The 26,964-nt window shown below is 43.1% G+C and overlaps 1 protein-coding gene across 1 annotated transcript in view; it reads right to left on the bottom strand.

Annotated features, from left to right (window-relative positions):
- FRAS1 (Fraser extracellular matrix complex subunit 1) overlaps window positions 1–19,325 on the bottom strand; it is a 457,569-nt gene extending 438,244 nt beyond the window's left edge. The window contains exon 1 of the mRNA XM_075861759.1: window positions 18,738–19,325. Coding sequence (XP_075717874.1) covers window positions 18,738–18,879 — 142 coding nt within the window. The 5' untranslated portion in view covers window positions 18,880–19,325. The remainder of the gene's footprint in view (window positions 1–18,737) is intronic.
- Between the last annotated feature and the right edge of the window lie 7,639 nt (window positions 19,326–26,964).

The following is a 26,964-nucleotide window of genomic DNA, read 5'->3' as shown; positions in this document are numbered from 1 at the left end:
CATCTAAAAATGTTAGACTTCGTTCACTTCTGCGTCAGTGCTCCGTTCCGATGTTCCATCTGAGCTTTCCATCGGAAGGGAGCCCTGACTGGCACAAACCATAGGTTTCCGTTTCCATCACTATTGATTTCAATGGTAATGGATCCGGTGCCAATGGTTTCCGTTTGTCTCTGTTGTGCACGGGTTCCGTCGTTTTGGCGGAATGAGTAGCGTAGTCGACTACGGTATTGACTCCGTCAAAACAACGGAACCCCTGCACAACAGAGACAAACGGAAACCTATGGTTTCCGTTTGTGTCAGTCAGGGCTCCGTTCCAACGGAAAGCTCCAATGGAACGTCGGAATGGAGCCCTGACGCAGATGTGAACATAGCCTTACATGAGATTTTTTTAAGGCGTTTTTATTTTGCCGTTATTTTGCAAAGACTTTTTTCTGTCCTATAGAGAAGCCTATGGAAAAATGCCTGAAAAAAACTTCATTTTATATTTTACCAGCCTTATTGGAATAGCGATAAGATCTTTAAAGGGTAGGTGTCACGATTTATTTATTTTTTTTAGATGTTATTGCTTTTAGTAGGTTATTAAAATAAATTTTATCTATTTGTGTTGTACTTTTTTCTTTCTTTTACTTCTCTGCCATTTTTTTTAAATCTCTGTATGTGTCGATTAACGACACATACACAAATGGAATACGGCACATACATCCCCATAGAGAATGCGAACGGGAGCCGTTCCATTCACTATAGCGTACGCCGACTGTGTCCAAAAGGAAGGTCTTCGGCAGAGCGACATCCGGTGCCATTTTCATTTGGACCGGAAGCCGCGGCCGGACAGTAAGACGACTACTTCCGGCCGTGGCTTAAGTCCATATGTTCAGACGCAAGGACTAGGAGCGGAGGCAGCAAGTTATGTTTGTCTATGTGATGTGTGTGTATGTTCGTGTTATACTGTGTGATTACCACTGCATCTAATCCTCCTACACGGTGCATTCGCTCAAAAAAAGGCGGCACACAGTGTAGGAGGTTTTAACATTCAACCCCCTCCTTTCTCCTGCCACTAGCCAGGATAAAGGAGGGGGGATTGTTTGAGGACAGTAGAGCGTGTGTGTCTTCTCCAATTTTGCAGCATAAAGCAATGAGGTTGCTTTACCACATGCCAATGCTGCAATTTTGGGAATTGCTCCCTCTAGTGACCAGCACATGGAAATGTTATAAATTAGAATCTAATTTATAATATTTCCTGACTTGTAAAAAAAATGTAAAAAATTAGAACAATGTGTAATCATTTATATACGAACTGTTTAACTAAAAAAAATATATATTTTTTTTTTTCTAGCGACACATTCCCTTTAAATTAGAGAATTACCCTAAACTAATGTTCATTATCAAAGAAAATCGGTCATGTGTCTTCTACTTCTGTCTTTGGCTGGGGCTTCACAGCTTTTTTTTTTTATAGTGAGCGATAAATCGCTGTCCATAGGAATGCATTAGGCTAGTTATTTTACTACAAAAAAAAACAAAACACTAGCAAATCTCTTGACTGGTGCGATTTTGAAGAGATGTTCCATCTACTCAATGCATTCCTATGGACAGCGATTTATCACTTACTACAAAAAAAAAATCTATGTCTAGCCCTAGCCTTTAGAGTTCATTTAGGCGCTGCTCCTCTTACAGCAGTGGGTCCTGTTAAATACATCAAAAAAATACCAAGAGATAATTTAATAAATAATTTTCTTTATATAAATAACTTTTTAACATATATTACTGTAATAGCTGCACGTAACTTTTAACCTCTGTAAAATACTTTATCAGAAATACAATTGGCAAAATGTATTCATTATAACTTCTGTGATCCCCGGCAGGGAACAGGTTAACAGAATCTATAATCAATTATGAACTGTGTGCACTAACATCCCTCTCTGCCCATCACCACCTCAGTCGGTCTCACGACATTGTAGGTGAGAGCAGTCGAAATTGCATCAGGGCCAGGCAGATAGCGACGAGCGGGCACTTTGTGGAGAGATTGCATTATAGTGTCTGAAGTCTGAGCAGGACCCTGTGCAGTGTAGGCCCCACAATGGGGTTTTAAATAAATGACATAAGGCCGGATTCACACGACCGTGATTGGACCATGAAAAACAGTCCGTGTGTCAGCCGGATTTCCCAGCCAAACCACGATACATGTCAACTGTCAGTTTTTCATCAGTGTGTCTCTCCACATTTTCATCCATTTTCAGTCCGTCCGCCTGTCATACATTTTTCATGGCTGTTAAAAAACTTAGATTTTATTTGTCAGGTTTTTTTTGTCCCAACCCCCTGAAAACACCACAGTGCCCATGTAGATAGTGCCACAGTGCCCACATAGTATCACAGTGCCCACTGTAGATAGTGCCACAGTGCCCACATATAAAGTGCCAAAGCCCACATAGTGCCACACACAGTGCCCATGTAGATAGTGTGACCCCCCAATATAGTGCCACAGTGCCCATGTAGATCGTGCCACAAAGCCCATGTAGATAGTGCCACACCCCCCTTTAGATAGAACCACCCCCCTGTTGATAGCGCCACTGTAGGTAGCTCCCTCTAGGAGCAGAATCCTTGGCCAGCACGTTGCCGACGCTCTGCCCGGGAAATCCGCTACTAGAGGGAGTCCCTGATATCTCTGTCCATATATGGCTTTGGCCGGGATTCCGCTCCAGTAGACCCTGACGTCACGGTCCATATATGGACAGTGACGTCAAGGGCGTTCCTCTTGCCGGGTACTCCGCTTCTAAAGGGAGCCCCTGAGGTCACTTTCCATATATTGACAGGGACAACATGGGCTCCTCCTGGAGCGGATTCCCTGGCCAGAGGTTGCAGATGCTTGGAGTACCTGCTTCCCAAACTGCTGTTCCGTACCTGTATCATTTTGCTCAGTACAGAACAGCAGCTCGGTGGGGAAGCAGAACTCCTAGCACCATATATGACTATGATGCCAGGAGTCCCGTTCACATGTACCATGGTCAGACCAACACACGGACCGTTTTTCACTGCCCGATCACGGTTGTGTGAAACGGTAGAGGCAGAGCCAGGACAGAACAGGGAGCAGATGAGGCGCAGCTTCTCAGACTGGGCGGACCAGGCAGGTAACGAGGCGGAGCTTCCTCCTGCAGCACAGTGCGACGACGCCACTAGGGAATCGATTCAACGATTCTGTTAAAAAAAGGAAATAGTCAGAGGCCTTGAGGGCGAATTAATCTAATTAATTTGATTAATAGCCCAGCCCTAGCTGCACTGTATTTTTTCAACAATCATGGCGTATCAGTTGTGGGACTCAGTCGGCATCAGTCTGCATAATTTTGGTCATGGTCAGTTTTGTTTTTTTAACGTTGAGGTCAATCTGTATAACCTTAATTTACAGTTTTTTTTCAATCAGTTTAGATCAGCACAAAACAATGTGTGAACGGAGCCTTATATAGAATTGTACGTTTTTCAATGACTTTCTAGACTTTTAGTTCTGACATAATAATGTACAGAGGACTCTCATATTTCACGTAGAATCCAAACTGCTATTATAATAAAAGTGTATCTCTACTATTAACCTTGTCTGCCCGCTAGGCATGCACATTAGAACAACGTACTAGCAGGATGAAATATTAGCAGGCTCTGGAATTCTGGCGTAATCTCTTCCTTAATCTACCTACAATTCACAGGCAAAACAAACAACTGGAGAGAACTCCCTAGTTAATAAGGTGGGAAACAAAAAACTTGAGCACAATCTCCGGCCTGACCTTAAACATCCCCTCCCCCTCTTTCTACTCTGGGGGATGGAAATCTCAGTAAAACAAACAGAGTGCTTAGGGAGCCGCAGGTCCTGGTAGTGCCTAATATTCAACTACATTAATCCCGTCTGTGTGGAGGAGCTTACAGAGCACAGCAATAGATTGTGAGGTGGGATAGGGCAGCTCCCTGCATTCCTCTATGGCTCCACACGACAGGTGGCACCCTTCTTACAAGCTGGCAGCACAAATACTGTATGAGCTTCAATTAACTAGAGTGATCATATAATTCTAACAAAATATAATGGACGCGTGTTGAAGGTCTCCGTCACACACACAACTTTTCTGGCAATGTAAACTGCATCGAAAAACGCCAGTGTTATTAAAATGTAACATGCGGTTTTTTTTAATGGGGTTTTTAATGGTGTTTTTAGTGGCGCTTTCATTTAGGGTATGTGCACACTGGGCGGATAAGCTGCGGATTTTCTGGAACGGATTTCACAGGGGCAGAATTCAATGGGGGGGGGGGGGCAAAAGCCTCAACAAATAAAGGTTGCCATTTTTGCGGCAGAAATCGCAAATCTGAAAAGAATACAAAAAACCTTTTTAAAATTTAAATTGAATAAAGAAGAGTCTATACTTACCCCCTGGCATTGTCATAGCAACTACTCCTTGTTCCCCCGGCTGTTGTCCATGCAGCCATGTCCGCTGGGATGACGCTTCATCCCATGTGAACGCTGCAGCCATTAGTTTGTTACATTTTTCAATGTGGTCGTGTTTTTTACTGCACCAAATCGCGGTTAAAACGCATTAGGTTTTTGGATGCGATTTTTCTATGCCGTTCTACTGCAACAGCAATGTGTGAATGGACCCTGTGATCATTACGGTGAGGCCATCATAAGCATGACACCATTCAGCAGCATCTGCCCACCCACGTCACACCACTGCAGCACCAAGGAGAATGTGATGTTTATTGGTTTACATTAGAGGATGGCACTGGAGTTATGCTTTAAGGTACCCACAAATCACTGTTCAAATATATGCATTTTTCTACCAAGAAGGTCATTTAGTATATCAGATGCTAAGTCGTCTTTTATCAGATCAGTTTTATATTGCTTTGACTTCCTACCAACATTGATACTAAGGGTTTTTCCACGAGGGACATTTATGACATATCCACAGGATATGTCATAAATGTCAGATAGATGCGGGTCCCACCTCTGGGACCCGCACCTATCTCTAGAACGGGGCCCCCTAAACCCTGTTCTAGCTTTGTGTGCTCACGCTGCCTCTCGGCCACTTCCTGACTATATGGTCGGGAGTTACAGAAACAGTGTAACTCGCTGAGCTACGATGTTTCTGTAACTCCCATAGTAGTGAATGGCAGTTACGGAAGCAACGTAGAATGCGAGCTATGCGGTATCCGTAACTACTACTCAGTTCTATGGGAGTTACGGAAACAGCCTAGCTCAGCAAGCTATACTGTTTCCATAACTCCCGACCATGTAATCAGTAAGTGGCCAGGAGTCAGCAAGATCAAACAAAGCTAGAACGTGGTTTAGGGGGCCCCGTTCTAGAGATAGGTGCGAGTCTCGGAGGTGGGACCCACATCTATCTGACATTTATGACATATTCTGTAGATATGTCAAATGTCCCTCATGGGAAAACTACTTTAAGTATCGTCAAGTCTGCTACGACTAGTAGAGAAATCCACAGAATCCAGGGGCATCTAAAATAAGTCTTGTCACCAGCGGTGTTAGGCTACATTCGCACAAACGTGGCCAACCTCAGACGTGAAAAACTCCAGTTTTTCACATCCGAGGTGCACCCGTGCGGGATAGGTTATCACGCATCCCCCATAGACTAGTCTCTATTGAGGCATGCCTGAAAACACAGGAAAATCGGACCGGTCCTATTTTTCCACGGACCCATCACATGCTTCTTTAAAACAACGGCATTGAAATACATGTGTCCCGTGTGACGGCCGTTGTTTTAATGGCTGTCACAAGGACGAGTTGCACGCTCGTCTGAATGAGCCCTTGGGCACATTGAGGAGCTGTGCTATAGATTTACACCTTACCATTCTTCAAAAGGGGTTATAAGCGTCTGCTGCTCTTTTGACAACAGTAGATGTACCATAAATGGAGCAAAAAAACCAACAACTTTCTATAACTATATAGGCGAAGGCTAGTTTCACACGTCGCATTAAAGTAATAATTTACTGTATTTGTTTGCTTATTGATCAATCAATCGGATTTCTGATCCACACACTCTTGAGAACTGCAGTATATTTCTGTATCTATTTGAAAACCACTATACAGATAGCAGCTCATGAAGTTGACCTCTCTCTAATTCTTGGTCCTATACCAGCACTATTAGGGCTAGTCCACACGTGGCGTAAATAATGCAGATTTTCCGCAACGCATTTCATTGCCAAAAATCCAGTAGCAGAGGAGTGGACGAGATTTAAAGAAATCTTATCCACACGATGCGTACGTAATATGCAGAGATTCCGCAGACAAATTGACCTACGGTGCTCTTTTTTTTTTTAAGCTGCAGCATGAAAATTGTGGCTGCGGAATCACCTGTAGTTTGTTGTGGGATGTCCCATTGAATTCAATGGGCATCAATAACCCGCATTAAACAGTCAAGTGTTGCGACTTTTGCGGCGGAATCGCATTGATTGCGCCGCAAAAATCAAAACTTGGGAAAAAAAACAAACCTTCTACTTACCGCTGACGTTCTGCAGGCCGGCCTCCCGGGATGACGCTTCATCCCATGTGAACGCTGCAGCAAACCACAGGCTGTAGCGGCGGTCACATGGGATGAAACGTCATCCCAGAAGGCCGGCCCGGGTGACGTCAGAGTGCTGACCTCCTCAGATGATGTTTCATCCAATGTGACATCTGCTGCAGCCAATTACTCTATCTCCTGGGATGAAACGTCAAAATGCAGCATTTTTCGGCATCAGACATTCCGGGCGAAAAACTGCACCAGAATTTGGTGTGTTTTTTTCGTCTGGAATTCCCAGCTGCTGCTGTGGTGGATACGCTGTGTATCCCTTGTGAACTTAGCCTTTGGTTATGTTCCCACAGGTCGGATACGCTGCGCATATCCGACCTAGAACCTGCAGGGAATTCCGACCAAAAAGCAAAATGGCACCAAAATTCAGGCTGAATATCTGCTGCGGGAACAAAAGAGCAATGTTTTCGTTGACGTGCTGCAGATTAACCTCTTCCCGGCGCCATCAGCAGTGGATCAGCCTGAGCCGGCGCCATCAGCAGTGGATGTCAGCTGTATGTTACAGCTGACATTCACCTGTAACGGCAGGAACCGGAGCTAGCTCCGATCCCTGCCATTAACCCCTTAGATGCAGGGATCGAAAGCAATCGCTACATCTTAGAGGTTGCTAGCAATGGCCTCCTGCTCTGCCATTACAGAAGCCGATTAGGCCCCACCAGGAGGTGGAGCCTACTCGGCTTGCTGTCAGTGAATGACTGACAGATCTAATACATTGCACTAGTGTAATGTATTAAAAAAACAAAAATCAGACAGTTGGACCTCCAAAAAAAAAAAGTTACAAAAAGTTTTTAAACATAAAAGTTTCAAGTCCTCAAGTCGCCCTTTCTGCGTATCAAGTCCTTTATTATTAAAAAAATAAAAATAAACCACACATATTTGGAATCGCTGCAACCATAACGGCCTGAGCTATAACAATATTATGTTATTTATTCCACGCTGTGAACGGCGTAAAAAAGCCCCATAAAAAACTAGAATTTCTGTTTTTTGATCACTTTGCCCTACAAATATTGGACTAAAAAGAGTAAATGTCGCATGTATCCAAAAATGGTACCTAAAAAAAACATGGCTCGTCTCGCAAAAAACGAGCCCTCATACAGCTCCATCGACAAAAAAATTAAAAAGTTATGGTTCTCACAACTTGGCGACAGAAAATACATTCTTTTAACAAAATAAATTTTATTGTGCAAAAAGTTGTAAAACATAAAAAAGTGCTACAAATTAGGTATCGCTGGAATCAGACTGACCCGCAGAATAAAGTTAACATGTAATTTATAACGCATGGTGACCGCTGTATAAACAAAACCTAAAAAACTATGCCAGAATTGCAGTTTTTTGGTCACCTTGCCTCCCAAAAAAAATAGGATAAAAAGTGATCAAAAAGTCGCATGTATGCCAAAATGGTACCAATAATAACTACAGCTCGTCCCGCAAAAAAACAGCCCTCATACCACTACATCTATGAAAAAATAAAATAAGTTAAGGCTCCAATAAGTCAGGAAATAGAAAATAGTTGTGCAGGCCCAAGGGGAATATTTCTTCTGTTTCAAAGGGGCGAATTATCAAGGCCCTAAAATTAGGGAACCAGGAACGGTAGAACTCAAACATATCTGCTGGAAGCAAGGGCGCCCGTATTATACCAGGCCAACGCTTCCCAGCAAAATTCCCCATACTGCAAAGGTGCAGAGCGTGTACTAAAAGGGAGATAAGAATGGACACCATGTATCAGTGCGACACTGGCCTGTGCAGAAAGGATTGAGTCACAACGTAACACACATCTATGGGATCAATTTACTGTTTTTTTTTACCCCATTATTATACCACCAGACTATGCCCCTGATGTACTCTGCCTAGCTTACATATGCCCCCGCAAAATCCGCGCTCCAAAAGCCAAATGGCGCTCCCTCCACTCTGAACCCTACAGTGGGCCAAAACAGCAGTTTACTTCCACATATATGGCATCACCATATCCGGGAGAACCCTTTTAACAATTTTTACTTTGCACCATCCGCAACGCAATCATTTATGGAAAAGACCTGTGGGGTGAAAATGCTCACTACACCCCTTAATAAATGCCTTGAGGAGTGTAGTTTCCAAAATGGGGTCACTTCTCAGGGGGTTTCTTTTATTATTTCACATCAGAGCCTCTACAATTGTGAACCAATACTTTGTAAATCCCCAAATTAGGTCTCAATTTTATATGGTACTCTTTCACTCCTGAATTAGAGCGCTGCCTTGTTATGGGGCACAAGCTGGGCACCACATATTGGCATATCTATGGAAAAAAAAATCTAATTTTCACTCTGCAACATCGAGTGCACACCAATTTCTGCAACACACCTGCGGGGTTAACATGCTCACTACACCCCTAGTTGAATACCTTGAGGGGTGTAGTTTCCAAAAAGGGGTCATTTCTGGGGGGTTTCCACTGTTTTGGTCCCACAGGGGCTTTGCATTTGCGACATAGCGACCAGAAACCAATCCAGGAAAATCTGAACTCCAAAAGCCAAATGCCGCTCCTTCCCTTCTGAGCCCTACTGTTTGGCCAAACAGCAGTTTATGACCACATATGGGGTATTACCGTACTCTGGAGAAATTGCTTTACAAATGTTGGGGGTTTTTTATTTCTTTTGTTTGTTGGGAAAATTAAACATTTTGAGCTTACGCTACATCTTATTGAAGAAAAAGGGGTTGTTTTCATTTTCACTGCCCAATTCTAATAAATTCTATGAAACACATTTGGGGTCAAAATGCTCACTACACCCCTAGAGGAATTCCTCAAGGGGTGTCGTTTCCTAAATGGAGTATTTTTTGGGCATTTTGATTGTTTTTGTCCCTCAGGGGCTTTGCAAATGTGACATGGCCTCCGCAAACCATTCCTGCTAAATGTGATCTCCAAAAGGCAAATAGTGCTCTTTCCCTTCTAAGCCCTCCCGTGTGTCCAAACAGCCATTTATGACCACGTGGGGTATTGTTTTACTGTGGAGGAATTGCTTTACAAATTTTGCTTTTTCTCCTTTAGTCCTTGTGGAAATGAGAAAAAGTTAGCTAAGCCTACATTTTCTTTGAACAAAATGTAGGTTTTCATTTTCACGGCCTACTTTCAATAATTTCTGCAATAAATCTGTGTGATCAAAATGCTCACTAAACCCCTACATAATTTCCTTGAGGTGTTTAGTTTCCTAAATGGGGTCACTTTTGGGAGATTTTCACTGTTTTGGCACCGCAAGAGCCATTCAAACCTGACATGGTGCCTAAAATACATTCTAATAAAAAGAAGGCCCCAAAATCCTCTAGGTGCTCCTTTGCTTCAGAGGTCTGTGTTTCACTCCATTAGCACACTAGGGCCACATGTGGGATATTTTCTAAAACTGCAGACCTGGGCAATAAATATTGAGTTGCATTTCTCTGGTGAAACTTTGTGTTACAATAAAAATGGATTAAGAATGAATTTCTGTAAAATAAATTAAAATTTGTAAATGTAACCTCTACTGGGGGGTTTTGGGGGTTTCTAATATAGAAGGCCCTCAAAGCCACTTCACAACTGAAGTGGCCCCAGTATAAATAGCCTTTTGACATTTTCTTGAAAATGTGAGAAATTGCTGCTAAAGTTCTAAGCCTTGTAACGTCCTAGAAAAATAAAAGGATGTTCAAAAAAACGATGCCAATCTAAAAGTAGACGTATGGGGGATGTTAATTGGCAACAATTTTGTGTGTCTTATAAGCGGATACATTTAAATTTAGAAAAATACTAAGTTTTTGCAAATGTTTTTCACAATTACATACTCAATGTATAGCAAATGTTGCCAGTAACATAAACTCCAATCTGTCACAAGAAAACAGTCTCAGAATCGCTTGGATAGGTAAAAGCATTCCGAAGTTATTACCACATAAAGTGAAACATGTCAGATTTGAAAAATTAGGCTCTGTCAGGAAGGTCAAAAGTGGCCAAAGAGGGAAGGGGTTAAAAAACCACACCGCAGGTCAATTTATGGACGGTTTGTCAACTGATTTTTTCCGCAGTGTGTGGATGAGATTTGCTCAAATCTCATCCACACTGCTGCTGCTGTAGTAATACGCTGCGGATTTTCCGCAATTAAATCTGTTCTGGAAAATCTGCAGTGTGGACGTATCTCTGCATGCCAAATGTCCCTACATTTAACTTTTAATTGACTCTTTAAAATTAAATTGATAAAATAACCATTTATCAGGTGATTATTGGCTATTTTATTATTTTAACACTATTCCTTGTCCATTTTTTTGCTGAACTCGGAAAAACCTTTTTAATGGGGTCCGTTGGGGCTGGGGTGCTATTAACAGCAAGAACAGTGCTGCAGACTGCGTTTTTCATGCTGTCAAAAAAATACCAGAAATCCTGACAAAACCCTAAACACAAATGTGAAAATTCGCTCTCTCTGGGATCTACTTCTGGGTTTGTCTAGAAAAAGCATACATCAGAAACTGCACCGAGCTGCCCTGTGTGAATCTGGCCTGATGATGGGTCTAACAGTATGATATATGAAAGCTTATGCTGTGATCAAATATAGAATGCCGTTTACACTTTACAATTATTCCCAAACATAAAAACAATTGTGAATCTTAAAGGAAAAGGTGTGTGTGTATGTGTGTTGCACCCGCCCCCCACGTCACCACCCCCTCCCCGTCAACCTGCTGTAACTTCTCGAATAGTAATAAAACCCTTTTTTTTTTTTTTTATAAATATCTATCTATCCTTCTAGCTATCAATCTCATATATATTGATATATAGTATAGTTCTAGGCTGCAGGGGGGGTACGTGTGTGTGTGTGTGTGTGTGTGTGTGGTGGGGGCTCCCTGATGCGCCAGAATTATTAATAACTATTAATATTTCTGCGGCATCTCTAGTTTCCGTCCCAGTTCATTGACTGCATCTCTAGTTTATATTGTGGCGCAGAGGAGAAGACAGATGTCTGCTGTAGGGGAGTATAAGTATTTTTGTTTTTCATATTACTAACTTTATTTTTTTTGTTTTGTAGGTTCCGCTGGACTACATCGTAGATTCGTTGGACTACTGCGATGATTTATGTTTTTTTTTTAAATAAAATGGTTAACGAGGGTCTTGTGGGGAGTTTATATTTCAATAAAAAAAAATATTTTCTTATGTCTCTGTGGTTTAGTGCTAGCCTTTTTACTGGCTAGCACTAAGCTCCGCCTTAGTAATGGACATTGTCAAACAGACAACTGCCATTACTAAGGCGCTAATAAAGTATTAAAAAACAGAGACATAACTCACTGTTCACACAGATATTTTTGGTACGGAAACCGCGTCGAAATCAGCGCCATAAAATTTCTGAAATTGCCCCGCATTGATTTCAATGTGATGCAGAGGCGTCTTCTTCCAGGGCGGATTTGGCCGCTCGCGGGGAAAAAAAGCAGCGTGTCCTTTCTTGGAGCAGCTTCCGCCTCTGACCTCCTATTGAAATTAATGGAAGGCAGGAAAAAAAAACAGGGGTGCTCGTTTCCAAGAGTTTTTCGTGGCTTTTTTGCCTGCGGTCCTTGCTTTAGATTTAATGGCTGCGGGCAAAAACCGCACCGAAAACTGGACAAAAAAGCGCAGGCAGTTTCAAATCTACCTCAAAATTCCTGAGGGAGTTCTGAGGCAGATTTTTTTTCTGCCTGCAAAAAACTGTGTGAACAGGGCCTGAGGGTATGTTCACACGGCCAAATTTCAGACGTATACGAGGCGTATTATGCCTCGTTTTACGTCTGAAAATAGGGCTGCAATACGTCGGCAAACATCTGCCCATTCATTTGAATGGGTTTGCCGACGTACTGTGCAGACGACCTGTAATTTACGAGTCGTCGTTTGACAGCTGTCAAACGACGACGCGTAAATTTACTGCCTCAGCAAAGAAGTGCAGGGCACTTCTTTGCCACGTAATTTGAGCCGTTCTTCATTGAAATCAATGAAGCACGGCTCAAGGGTTACGAGCGTCTCAGACGCCTCGTAAATTACGAGGAGGAGCTTTTACGTGTGAAACGAGGCAGCTGTTAACCGTCTGTCTTTTCACACGTAACTGCCTCTCAGCGTGTGAACATACCCTAAGAGTGTATACACACTAAGTCAGGTTGATTTGCCTGATTCACTTTGCTGAAATTCTTGGAAGTGCTCGCTCTGGTGGCCAACATAGGAAAACATGCCAATTTATTATTACATTTTTCATACTTTCCACTTAAGTGCACCCAAAAAAAAAACGAAAAAAAAAAAAATCTAATAAAAATAAGTAACTTGCTTGAATTTTTTTTTTTTAATTCACGACACATTCCCTTTAAGTAATGGTCAGAACACCCATACTACACTTTATTTGCTAACTCTTCACATGAGTTGACCAAATGATTACAAGCCACAATAATAATACATTTTTCAAGCAGCAACAAATTCCATCAAGGGTCAGTTCACACATTGCGTAAATACTGCAGACTTTCCGCAACGGAATTTGTTGGGTTAAATCCGCAGCAAATACAGTAGCAGCAAATTGGATGAGATAGCACAAATCTCATCCACACGTTGCATAAATACGGAGCGGAAAAAACACTCAGAAATTGACCTGCGGTGCAGAATTTTATTCCACAGCATGTCAATTGTATATGCGTAAACGCTGCTTATTTGTTTGTAGGTTTTCCCTAAAGAATTCAATAGGGAGGTAAAACCCGCAACAAATAGAAGTTGTTGCATTTTTTGGCGGCGGGTCCGCAGCGATTCGGAACGCAACTCAGAAAAAAAAATAATAATGATATTCTTACTCAGGAGTCAGTCTTTCTTCCTTCAGGCCGGCCTTCTGGGATGACGTTTCATCACATGTGACCGCTGCAGCCAATTACTGGAGGCCAACCTGCTATCAGGCCGGCTAAGTGCTGTAGTTTTCCGCAGCGGACATTCCGGGCAAAAAACTGCACCGGTGTTTGGTGCGGTTTTTCGACTGGTATTTCCTGCGGCGCACAGGGTGGATACACTGCGTGCTTTTACGCAGCGTATCTGCCCCGTGTGAACTCCGCCTTGAAATCAATTTTTCAGTCAGTCATCATTAAGGCTATGGCTACACGGCAACTTTGGCTGCAACATAGATCGTGCGGCCAAAGATCGCTGTGTTATCGCAGTGTAGCGCTGCATGCATCGCAGTAATGTAAGTGAGTGTGGCTGCGTTGCGACCTCCAAGTTGACGCAACCATCGCAATAAATTCAAACTTGAAGGATTTCTAGCGACTATGAAGTCCTGGCAACAGCCACCCTCACATTACAGAAATGCATGCCATGTGACACAGCGATAACACAACGATCTTTGGCAGCGCAACACGTGTTGCTGCCAAAATCGGTGTGAAGCCCTATCATAATGACCAACTGGGCATGTTTTTACTTTTTACCAACTGGGCGTTGTACAGAGGAGTGTATGACGCTGACCAATCAGTGACCCCCAATCAGTGTCATACACTTCTCATTGTTCCAGCCCAGCATGATCCACAGCACAGTGTGATTGTGCAGTGAAAGAAGCTGGGCTGGAACAATGAGAAGTGTATGACGCTGATTGGTCACTGATTGGTCAGCATCATACACTCCTCTGTAGTACAACATCCAGTTGGTAAAAAGTAAAAACACGCCAAGTTGGTCATTGAGAAACTCATTAGCATAAATCTAAAATTGCTCATAACTTGCTCAAAAATTATCGTTTTTCAAAATAAAAACCACTGATATCTACATTACAGCGCTGATCAGATTATGTAGGAGATCGGACACTTATAATCTGGTGACAGAGCCTCTTTAAAGGAACAGTGTCATCACAAATTTATTTTTCATATGTTAAAGATGTTAGTGCTTTATTAAAAACGTTTATATTTATTTGTGTGTTTGTGTTTTACTTTTTCTTATTTTTACACTTTTTCTTCCCTATGGGGGCTGCCATTTTTTGTTCCATTTCTGTATGTGTCGATTAACGACACATACAGACATGGAATACGGCAGCCACAGTCCCATAGGGACTGCGAACGGCTCCTGTCCCATCCACTTCAATGTACGCCGTCTGTGTGGGAACTGCGCATGCGCCGCTCCCACACAGTCCAATTTGAAATTGGCGCCGTCCGGCGCCATTTTCCTGTGGACCGGAAGTCGCGGCCGGACAGTAAGATTACTACTTCCGGTCGCGGCTTCCGGACTTGTGCACTTGGACCAGCGGCAGCAGACGGAGCGGACGGGCCGGAGGGAGCCGCGGCGGCAGGAGCAGGTAAGAGATTTCAATGTATGTTCGTGTTTGTGTACGTTTACTATTGTATGTTAACCTTCTACACTGTGTGTTAGCTCAAAAAATGGCGACACACAGTGTAGGAGGTTAGACCGTTCAAACCCCTCGTTTATCCCGGCACTAGCCAGGATAAAGGAGGGGGGGATGCTGAGAGCTCACTAGAGCGAGGGCTTTTTACCCAATTTTGCAATGCAATTTTGGGAATAGCTCCATCTAGTGACCAGCAATGGGAAATATTATAAATTAGAATCTAATTTATAATATTTCCTGACTCGTGAAAAAAAAAAAAAATTTGAACAATGTTTAATCACCTACACACTAAATGTTTAATTAAAAAAAAAAAAAACATGTTTTTCTGGCAACACATTCCCTTTAAGGCCAGAATATCACACACAGTTTTGATGCAGCTTTTGGCTCCGTTTTTTGAGCCAATAACAGGAATGGACAGAAATTAAAGGAAATGCATCAGTCTTTTCTGTATACCTTTCCTTCTTTTTGGATCAGTTTCTTGCTTTGGTTCAAAAAACTGATCCAAAAACTGCATCAAAACGCTGTGTGTGATCCTGACCTAAGGTTGCTCTACAGAGAAGAAGTACAAAGTTCATGCCCTAACAGACAAGCATGTGTAAAGAAACAAGCACTGCCACCTACCCATAGCCAGGGTCCTCAAGATCAGCTCCTTTAATTGGATAAGAACGTGTTATAACTTTTATAGCGCCATCAGTGTGTACATACAGTTCTTTTAGATATGCTGGTCCATGACAGTGGCAACACATACATAGATGTCTTTTCTAACCATCCCTTAGAGAAGTCTATGGAACATTGTCCCCGACACACAGCTCTGATCCCTAGATATAGTCTTTGGCAATACCATTTTAACCAAGTACGCAGGGAAAATTTATTGGATACAATCTAAACTACCCCTTTAATTTCATCAATCAATTGTAAACGTAGTGGTACACATCCTGACATGTCAGATTACAATCAGTTTTGTGCCAGCATTACTAATGGTTGCTCTAGTGAAACCGGACAATGACTCTGGCGCTGTCCAAAGTTGTTCTTAATAAAAAGTCAAAAATGACGTTGCCAGATAGGTCTATAAGGGAGTGTACCCAAATAATGCGGATGGTAGTTCACAGACGTGTATAAAAGGTCAGTGTACTAGTTAAAAGACTGGCATGTGAACTGGCACATGACAAGTTATAAAAATGTTGTTTTACGCATAATCAAAGCACTTGTTATAGTGGCAAATAGAATAATGAGTACCCCACAAGCAATAGTAAATATAGCATACAATAGTAATATAAACGAAGAAGATCAATCTACCTACATAAGCTACTCTAAAGCCTAACTACTAAAAATGGAATATTCATGTTTGACAACCGTTCACCCCGATATCCCACTACCCTCCCATTCTCACAATGTCTCACAATGTCCCAGGAAGCGGACATTTATTCTTTGCCAGAGTCCAGACCCCCATACAGATGTTCTAGTTGTTCTTGTACCGGTGACACATGGATGAAACATTGTAGTAAACACATAAGAATCATTAACCCCACAAAGCTAATATCTTCCGTTTTCCTTCATCTCAACTAGCTCTCCTGCAGAAGAAAGAAAAGTCTCTCTAGCGCCACCTATAGTGACAGAAAGAGGGTTAGATAACAGGACCCCACCATACAGCTCCCCACATCTTAGCTATGTGGACCCTTGTGGGCCATTGAGGGGAAGGGAGTGGGATATTGGGGATAACTGCTATCCGATAGAATCTTAGACTTTAAAGGAACAGTGTCATCACAAATTATTTTTTTATATGTTAAAGATGTTAGTGCTTTATTAAAAACATTTATATTCATTTGTGTGTTTGTGTTTTACTTTTTCTTATTTTTACACTTTTTCTTCCCTATGGGGGCTGCCATTTTTTGTTCCATTTCTGTCTGTGTCGATTAACGACACATACAGACATGGAATACGGCAGCCACAGTCCCATAGGGACTGCGAACGGCTCCCGTCCCATTGACTTCAGTGTACGGCGTCTGTGTGGGAACTGCGCATGCGCCGCTCCCACACAGTCCAATTCGAAATTGGCGCCGTCCGGCGCCATTTTCCTGTGGACCGGAAGTCGCGGCCGGACAGTAATATTACTAATTCCGGTCGCGGCTTCCGGATTTGTGCACTTGGACCAGCGGCAGCAAACGGAGCGGACGGGCCGGAGGGAGCCGCGGCGGCAGGAGCAGGTAAGAGATTTCAATGTATGTTCGTGTTTGTGTGTGTTTACTACTGTATGTAAACCTACTACACTGTGTGTTAGCTCAAAAAATGGCGACACACAGTGTAGGAGGTTACACCGTTCAAACCCCTCGTTTATCCCGGCACTAGCCAGGATAAAGGAGGGGGGGATGCTGAGAGCTCACTAGAGTGAGGGCTTTTAACCCAATGTTGCAATGCTGCAATTTTGGGAATAGCTCCATCTAGTGACCAAAAATGGGTAGTATTATAAATTAGAATTAATTTATAATATTTCCTGACTCGTGAAAAAAATAAAAAAAATTTGAACAATGTTTAATCACCCACACACTAAATGTTTAATTTAAAAAAAAACAACATGTTTTTCTGGCAACACATTGCCTTTAAGTGACTCATCCAGGTAAATAAAGTTGTGGTATACTGCTGGGAACTGCAGTCCGACATGTCATTTCAATGGAGTCACAGCAGTAAAGTGTAGAAATTGCTAAGTAAAGAGATTGGCGCAGCTAGCGTGCCGTTGTACCATGCGAAGCGCCCACTTCTCAGTATTGACCCTCATTCTGCCAATGCTGAAAACAGGACACATTCCCAAGTTTTTCAGTTGTTATTTTGTGCAGCAGCTAGAGATGTCATATAGTCTCGTGTACTAGGTGACATCACACGGTCGGACCTGGCAGTCACTTTTCTTGTATAGTATAATTGGGCACACTTTGATATAATGACACTGCTTGGCTACATCTAATGTGTATATAGACATCTATTAGCCAAAGAGTATCTCGGTATACAGTTTTTCTGCTGAATTGAGAAGCATAGTTGACTACCCTTTCCAGACGACTGTATGCAAAAAAAAAATAATTAAAAGATATATACCAAATATTATTATTTTTTTCTTTTACACTGGAAGACGTATGCAATACCGTTGCATACAGTTTGGGTATATGGTTGTCATCACTTTTTGTGAACATAGCCTTACAAATATTTGCATACTACCCTGCGCCCCATATACAGCGCACGCCTTTTGAGGAATATGGCGCAGCTACTGAGCGATGACAGACAGTACCTGACGCAGATCACTGCCACCTTTCCATGGCAAATCTTTTGTAACCCAGCCTTCAATGCCATGCCCCCATTTTCCAGCAATTACAAAAATGCCGGGAGCTCGATAAATATGGCGTCAGTATCTAACGTAATAGGGGGGATTTTTCCCAAACTAAAAGCAAAGGAAAAGTGGAGTAGATGCCTATGATAACCAATCAGATTCACCTTTCATTTTTTTTAGAAGCTTTTCTTAAGATGGAAGGAGCAATACGATTGGTCGCTATAGGCAACTACTCCAATTTTACTTTGTACCATTTAGATAAATCAGCCCCATTATTCTCAATGCAAATACACCAGAAGACTAGAGTAATTCCATCGATAAATTCCCCACTGTGTAATATATATATATATATATATAAAACATGATCTGTGTATAGACATAACAAGCTGAGTCTACATTATCTGACTACACAACATAAGTCTATGGGGAATTGGCTAGCAGCAAGGGAAGTGCTCATCTACATGGAAAGTTATATGCTACCTGCAGTCAGGTCCATGAAATATAGATACAGTGTGTGTGTGTATATATATATATATATATATATATATATATCTCGGGGGTACTGACCTTCTGAGTGAGTAAAAAAGGTTGTAAATCCCAGCAGAATCACTAGGATCGGATTCCTGTTCCAGCCCATTGTGGAAATAATTAATCCACCAGACAAGATCCAAAGGTCAGATAGTGCGGTCAATAGACCATGAGAGTTCATCCTTGTGCACAAGTCACAGGTCCTCGGGGTCTCTGTCCATGGTGTCAGCAGAATGCTAGTGCTGCCGATAGCTCATTCACAGCAATCTCCCGGAGCATTTCACTGTAGAGATCCAGGAATAGAAAAGCTATGAAATCCCACGTCTGTGTATAGCGCTGCCTGGGAATGACGATGTGCGAGGTGCGGGTAAAGTTGTGCTCTGATCAGGTGGAGCTGCTGCAAGGTGGCCCTGGACATATGTCTGTCAGCAGCAGCAGCACTAGCCGGGCACACTCTGGGATGGACTCCTCCTCCAGCTCTCAACTTTCCCTGCACTCTTCTCCCCTCCCTCTCCAGGGACTGACTGCCCCAGAAAGAAGAACTCGTCGCCTCAGGAGACTGGGACAGCACTGGCCAGCCCTCCTCATACAGGGGAGGCGTGTGCCTTTACTAGAAGGAGTCAGGGGAGACGTGCCCTGCAGCTACACATGCTCTCCTCACTGAGTGTGAGGCGGCGGGAGCGCACAGTCCGCAGGGCAAGTGTACACTCACCTCCCTGGGAAGTGGAAATACCTATTGACTGCTATGTGGCGGGAGAGTCCATAAGAGGAAGTAGTATTGGTTCATTCTTAGAAAACGGACAGCTGTGCATATATGAGTGTATCATACGTACTATGGACGCCCGTACATCCCCTCCCTCATAGAAGTCCCAGGCAGCGATGATGGCAGAGATTCCACCACGTCACGTGACACGGGAGCAACCTGATCCCTTATTCATGCTGCTAAGTTCAGAGTCTGTAACATGGATGAAAGCTGCAGTACATGAGCCGGGAAACATGAGGACAGTGAGGTACATGTGGCAGGAGCTGCTCCTCCGCTCCACTAACCTAGGTACTGAGTGACACAGCAGCCAGTAATGGAGGGAATAACAGCAGTCGTGCAGGTGAAGGAAGAAGAGTGTGGTATGACTTAATGGGGCAGAAGTTCCAATACTGTAGCTTCTATACCCTCCAACAAATGAAAAGACAGTGCAGTATTGTACCTGCCACAAATTCCCCTTATTCCAGCCAGAAGTCTCAGCGTGGCGACATGTCGCCAACGTCCATGACTGTGAAGGTAAAGGAACCAGTGAAACAAGCCGTAGTGACAGGAACATTGGCAGTATAGACTTTGGTACTATGCCATCATAATGGGTATAATTGGAGGGCATACATGCGATGCGAGCTTTCGCATGCCATTGTGCGCAATGACTTCACACTGTGTAGGATCTATATACCTTATAAAAGTAAAGCCTTTGTAAAATAGCTGTGCCAATTATTATCAATCATTTCTAACCCAACCAGATCTTGAAATTCACACAATAAAAGGGTAGATTTCTTAATCCCCCAAAAAGGCAGACAAATTCCCTAAAAACTTTAGGAATGGAAAGTCACAGACTTCTTTGCACTTGATCCCTTAGAGACCAACACCTGAGAGGACTAGACAAGTGAGCATCCTATCAGAATACAGTTTTCACTTTTCCAGTGGATCTTAGAAAATAAAAGATGCTGCCATGTTCCCATCACGTTTTTTGTTTAGCATGTACATCAGGAAAGCGCCAGATGTAACCGCTAAACATGTCCATAGGGCTCCATTGTCAGATGGAGACCAAAAAAACTGTCTTTTTGGCCTCTATCTGGAAGTTGTACATATGCAGATTACGCTACTCCATGCAGAGGAGTCTAGTAAAAAAACGTATATGTTAAACGTGTACTCTTAGACATAGACTATAAGGCCCCATGCACACGACCGTAAAAACGCTCGTAATTACGAGCCCATAGACTTCTATTGGCCACGGGTACCGTCCCGTTTGCGTATGGGAAGTGCACGGGGCCGTTGAAAAATATAGAACTTGTCCTATTTCAGGCCGTAATTACGGCACGGGCAGGCCCATAGAAGTCTAGTAATTACGGGAGCGTTGCTAGGCGACGTCAGGGGATTTCAATTTTTGAATAAGGAGAAGCAGAGAAAATGGCGTCTGAGCGATCATGTGACCCTTTTAAGGGGTTTGGACATGATTGTGACATCATTTCCAGCCCCCCTTTTTTTACGGGTCCGTAAATACTGGTGGAATACGGATGACAACGGACCCGTACTTACGGGCACGGGTCCGTAAATACGTGTTAAAAACGTGTGACAAAGGAGCCGTATTTAGGGCCAGTATTTACGGGAGGGATAAAATACGGTCGTGTGCATGGAGCGTTATGGTTTATGTTTAACGGATCCATCATGAAAAGGGTCATGAGAGTTTATGATGTATCCGTTAAACTAACTCCATTATAGTGTATGAGTGACGGATTTCATTAAACGGATGCCTAACTATATTATAGCTATATTGGTACCCGTTTACCAGATGGGTCATGAGAGTTTGAGGTATCCATTCAACGAATACCATATTAGTCAAGTTATCCGCAGCAGAAACTGAAGAATTTGATCCAGCACTGTTTCATTAAAAGGAAGTAATATTCCAACTTTATTTCAGACAAAAGTAAAATCCACTAGGAGTAAGGATGGTTGTCAGCGGTAAGCCTACGCGTTTCCGACAGATCACCTGTCCTTAGTCACGGCACAATGTCAAGTTATCCGCCACAGCCTATATTTAATCGGTACGTCCGGAGCTTTTCCTGGCATATTAGGTCAAACGTAGGCTAAAAAATGGGATGTGAACATAGCCTTATCTGATTGGTTGCTGTGAGCAAATCATCCACTTTTCTGATCTTTACTACGGTGTCTGTGATTAGCTTTTTTATTGATTATGCAGTTGACCTCTACATGATCATTTATTCTTCTTTACTGTTCATTGGCCAACAAAAACAGGAGTGTGCTGATCATAGGATCTTTGTCACATTCCATTCACACTTTTAACCATAACCAAAACCTATGGATCCGCTAACGGATGCATTTGAAAAAACAAACGAATGTTGGAAAAGGATAGTCAAACATAATGTGAACCTAGCCTTATAGAGATATTCTCAGAAGCATTACATTGCATTGAGGTTTAAAGCGCACCTAAAAGGTGAATTTTCAGAATAAGCTGTCATATGTGTTTACATGAGGGGAAAACTCTGTTTCTGACCATTATGTGACTTGTATTCTGCATTTTTGAGTAGTTTTCTAGTTTTCCCCTCTGCAGGATCTATCTCTAATTCTCAGCTTTTCCTTGAGCTAGTGGGTGGAGCCTAACTGCTATAATTTCGGCTCCCATATACAGCAGACGAGAAGAGAACATCCTTCTCCCCAATCTCTTTGTAGCACACCCTCAGAAGCAGCATTAGCAGAGGCGTAGCTAGGTTCTCCTGCACCCGGGGCAAAGATTCAGATTGGCGCCCCCCCCCCCAACTTATTTCCCGACATCTCCTTCCCCCTCGCCATGTTTTCTTTCCCTACCAATCAATGAGATGTAATTTTTTGTTCACAATTTTTTTAATGTAACTCGAGTATAAAAGCATTTCTACATTTTACAAGCGATATAGTTCTATAATGTAATTAACATAAAAATAAATTAAAAGAAAATATATTAAAGAGGCCACACACAGCTCCCTGTAGATAGTGCCACACACAGCCCCCTGTAGATAGTGCCACACACAGCCCCCTGTAGATAGTGCCACACACAGCCCCCCTTGTAAATAGTGCCACACAGCCCCCCTTGTAGATAGTGCCACACTCCCCCCCCTTGTACTTAGCGCCACACTGTCAACAGAGCGGTGAGCGGTAGCCTACCACTCTCCGCTCTGCCTGGTGTGACTTACCGGAGGAGCCGAAGAGGTCATTCGGCGCAGGCAGCGGCAAAGTTTCTTCTGACTAGGGTCGGTGACAGCCAGGGCCGGCCTTAGGTTGGATGGCACCCTGTGCGGGACTCTCTATTGCCGCCCCTACACAAACCAAAAATGAACCACATATATGGACACGCTGGAACATATATACTGTACATACATAAAGACAGATATTTAGACATACAGGCAAATATACATACACACATCTGGAATATATACATACAGGTAAATATATAGACGTACACACACACACATACACACACATATAAATACACAGACAGGAACATATACACACACACACACACACACACACACACACACACACACAGATAAATGCACAGACAGGAACATATACATGTACATAAAAGGCACAAATATAGAAGCACAAAGACACATTCACAAACAGACCCATATATACCCACACAGGCACATATGTACACAGCACAGATAATGTAGATGTTACCTGCAGTCCTATGTAACACCACAGATAACACAGTGATAACTCTCTGAGTACAGATAATGTAGCAGATGTTACCTGCAGTCCTATGTAACACCACAGATAACACATTGTAGCAGAGCTGAGATTGTAATTTAGCACAATGTGTTATCTGTGGTGTTACATAGGACTGCAGGTAACACTACTACATTATTTGTACTCACAGAGTTATCACTGTGTTATCTGTGGTGTTACATAGGACTGCAGGTAACATCTACTACATTATCTGTACTGTGTAGCAGAGCTGAGATTGTAATTTAACACACAGTACAGATAATGTAGTAGATGTTCCCTGCAGTTCTATGTAACACCACAGATAACACAGTGATAACTCTCTGAGGACAGATAATGTAGTAGATGTAAGAGACAAACACATACAGAGGCACACACACACACACACACACACACACACACACACACACACACACACACTGTAACATATACACATACAAACACAGAGACACACATTACACACTAAACACACACTCACCATGTCTCCTTGCTAACAGGTCAGGACGGGCTGTGTGTGGGCGGAGCTTCCTCTCTGCTTCTCGGCAGAGCACAGGCAGATGCAGGGAGGCTGCAGCACGGGAGTGGACCTGTCCCCCTGACCTGAGTCATCTGACCTCATGTCACTGACGTGAGGTCAGGTGACTGGACTGGTCCACTCCCTGGCCGTCACAGACCCCAGTCAGGACGCCGTAATGTCCTGGCTCTTTCTAGAGTTTTTTTTTAATTTGCTTGTACTATTGATGTATACAAAGGTTAGTGATCATTACAGGCATATGGGTCACTAAGGCACACCGCATTCGGTGGGTACATTCTGTGTATGTGCCCGGAAATGTTCGGCGTATGTGCTGCGCTTTCCTATACAGTCAGTCACAGCAAAAAATACAATAAAATTAGACTGCGCTATATACAATTTTCACAGAGTTGTCCTGTGGACAACGTATGCAGAAGATATGGCATGCACTTGCATATGTTGGTTTTACATTCAGCACATACATCCAGAGATTTTTTACGGCATATGTCCTGAACCTAAAGAAAGAAATGAAGTGTGAAGAGAGCTTTACATCATAATTGGGGGAAATCTGGTTTGTAAACTCCCTTCAATTTTTTTTTCATTTATATAGCAGGTTGATAAGGGTATGTTCACACGGCAACGTCCGTTACGGCTGAAATTACGGAGCTGTTTACAGGAGAAAACAGCGCCATAATTTCAGCCGTAATGGCATGTGCAGGCACTTTTCGCTGCGTCCATTACGGACGTAATTGGAGCTGTTTTTCCATGGAGTCCATGGAAAACGGCTCCATTTACGTCTGAAGAAGTGACAGGCACTTCTTTGACGCGGGCGTCTTTTTTTACGCGCCGCCTTTTGACAGCGGGGCGTAAAAAAATTGACCGTCGGCACAGAACATCGTAAGACCTATTCTAATGAATGGCCAGATGTTTGCCAACGCTTATGAGCCGTATTTTCGGACGTAATTCGAGGCTAAAACGCCCGAATTACGTCCATGAATAGGGTGTGTGAACCCATCCTTACATTTTATAAAATATACAGCTCCAAATTGTTCGGCCAGGTTTGTTTTAGACATCAATACTGCTGCATGTGTACGTCATTCATTATCACTATCCTGTAGGTTCACACTGTTTTATAAAACACACCGTTCAGAAGAAAATAGTTTTATGTGTGTTTGTTTCTAATGTAACCGAACAACAGAATGCAATTGAAATTAAGGATGCAAAAATCAATATTTGAGCAGCAAAAAATTGCTGCTGTTAGCTTTACTCTGAGCAGTAGATTTGCATTTTACAGATGGGAATTTGTATCCTCCAGTATTATTTTCTCTCTCTATGGATGCAACTGTCTGCAGCTTTTAACTCACAAAATGATGTCACTTTCTCCTCTCTCTGTATATGTAAGGGTATGTTCACACGGAGTGTTTTCTGGCGTATTTCGGGGCATTTACGCCTCAAAAGACGGCTGAAGAAACGGAAGCAGAACGCCTCCAAACATCTGCCCATTGATTTCAATGGGAAATACGGTGTCCTGTTCCGACGGGGCGTTTTTTACGCTTTGTTTTCCAAAAACGTCATGTAAAAAGACGCCCGTGAAAAAAAAAGTGCATGTCACTTCTTGGGCCGTTTTTCATTGACTATCGAAAAACAGCTCCAAAAACGGCTATAAAATACACTGCGAAAATCGCGAGTGGCTTAAAAAACGTCTGGAAATCAGGAGCCGTTTTACCTTGAAAAGCTGCTGCGTGATCCTGGGATGGATGGTCCCTGAGGGGACTCTGCTACTGAGGGAAGGGGAAGCACCGCAAGGGAGAAATAAGGCAATGTTATATATAATGGTATGCTTTTAAGATCTGGGGATGCGGTCTTTCTTTCCCTGATGCTGGGAGGGGTGACAGGGATGACAGTTAAGTGTTGTATAGTTCTGTGAAACAAAGAAATAACCCGGTATATTGTATTAAGGTGGCGGGAGGAGTCGGGCTCCTAGGGATACATTGTGTGAAATGATTGAGTGGATACTTCTCATGTATTTTTGCACTGTGAGGGTATGTTCACATGAGGTCATTACGGCTCCCTGCACTGTGTTCGGTCCGGTACTTGCGGCCGAAATACGTCTGTCAATTACGGACGTAATGACCTCGTGTGCACATACCCTCATAGGGAAGCTGAAATGGCATACTGGTGGAGGTTTTTTCGCCAGCCCTGGCCCTCTTAGGAGGGTAAGTTTATGGAAAGTTGGGTGGGTTGGGTGGTGGAGGGGGGGAAGGGAATGTTTTTTGGGGGGGGGGGAGTTTGGGTCGCAGTACGCTATGGGCTTCACTGAATTACGCGGTAACTGCCACTGTCAGATAAATGCAATGACTGGTTAGGAGGTAGGGTAAATTTCTTGTCCTGGAATGTGAGCGGTATGGTGGAGGCAACAAAACGCCGGGCCATAATCTATTTCCTGAAGGGGCAATCTGCTGGTGTGATGGGATTACAGGAGACGCATCTTACCAATGATACGGCGCAACAGGCGCATAGGGTTTGGATTAGACACTGTTTTCACTCCTTCCATTCCACATACTCAAGGGGGGTTAGTCTCCTGGTCCAGGTACATTTTAGCTGTTTGGGTTCATTCAGTGATGGGGAGGGCAGATATGTTGGGGTACATTGTAAAACGATTTAATTGGGAATGTATTATTATGGTAATGTAGGTGCCTCCCCCGTACTCCGTAGTTCCTATACGTGAGGTGCTGGAGAGGCTGGCCAGCCTGTGGTCCCGACTATTGATGGGAGACTTCAACAACATTATGGACAAGGGGCGGGATGAGTTCCCGAAGGGAGTGGGGGTGGGGGACACTGATCTGACACAATTTGGGAAGTATATGTGTTGGTCTTACGGATGTGTGGCGCGCAAAGTGGCCCTTTTAATACGCAATATTCTTGTGTGTCATCTACATATGGCTTGTTATCCAGAATAGATCTGGTGTTTAGTAACAGTTTGGGAGTTATGTGTGTGGAGTATTTGCCGCGGTCATTGTCTAATCACTCCCTGCTAAAGATCAGAACTAGTCCGCAGGTGGGAGGGTTAAGAATGGAGGGTGGGGAGGACAAAATAGCTACGAGTCTGCGGGAATATTTTGATTTTAATAAAGGAACGGTTCCTACCGATGTCCTATGGGATGCTATGAAGGCGTATATAAGAGGGGTGTGTATATACAGGAGATCACGGCCATAAACATTGACGGAGGAAAGACATATCGTAAATAACACGGCAGACACGTTAGCTCAGTGGA

This window comes from Rhinoderma darwinii, chromosome 1, assembly GCF_050947455.1.
Source record: "Rhinoderma darwinii isolate aRhiDar2 chromosome 1, aRhiDar2.hap1, whole genome shotgun sequence".
Classification (NCBI taxonomy): Eukaryota; Metazoa; Chordata; class Amphibia; order Anura; family Rhinodermatidae; genus Rhinoderma; species Rhinoderma darwinii.
Note: the sequence above shows the minus strand (reverse complement) of the source record. Positions and strands in the feature narration are given on the sequence as shown.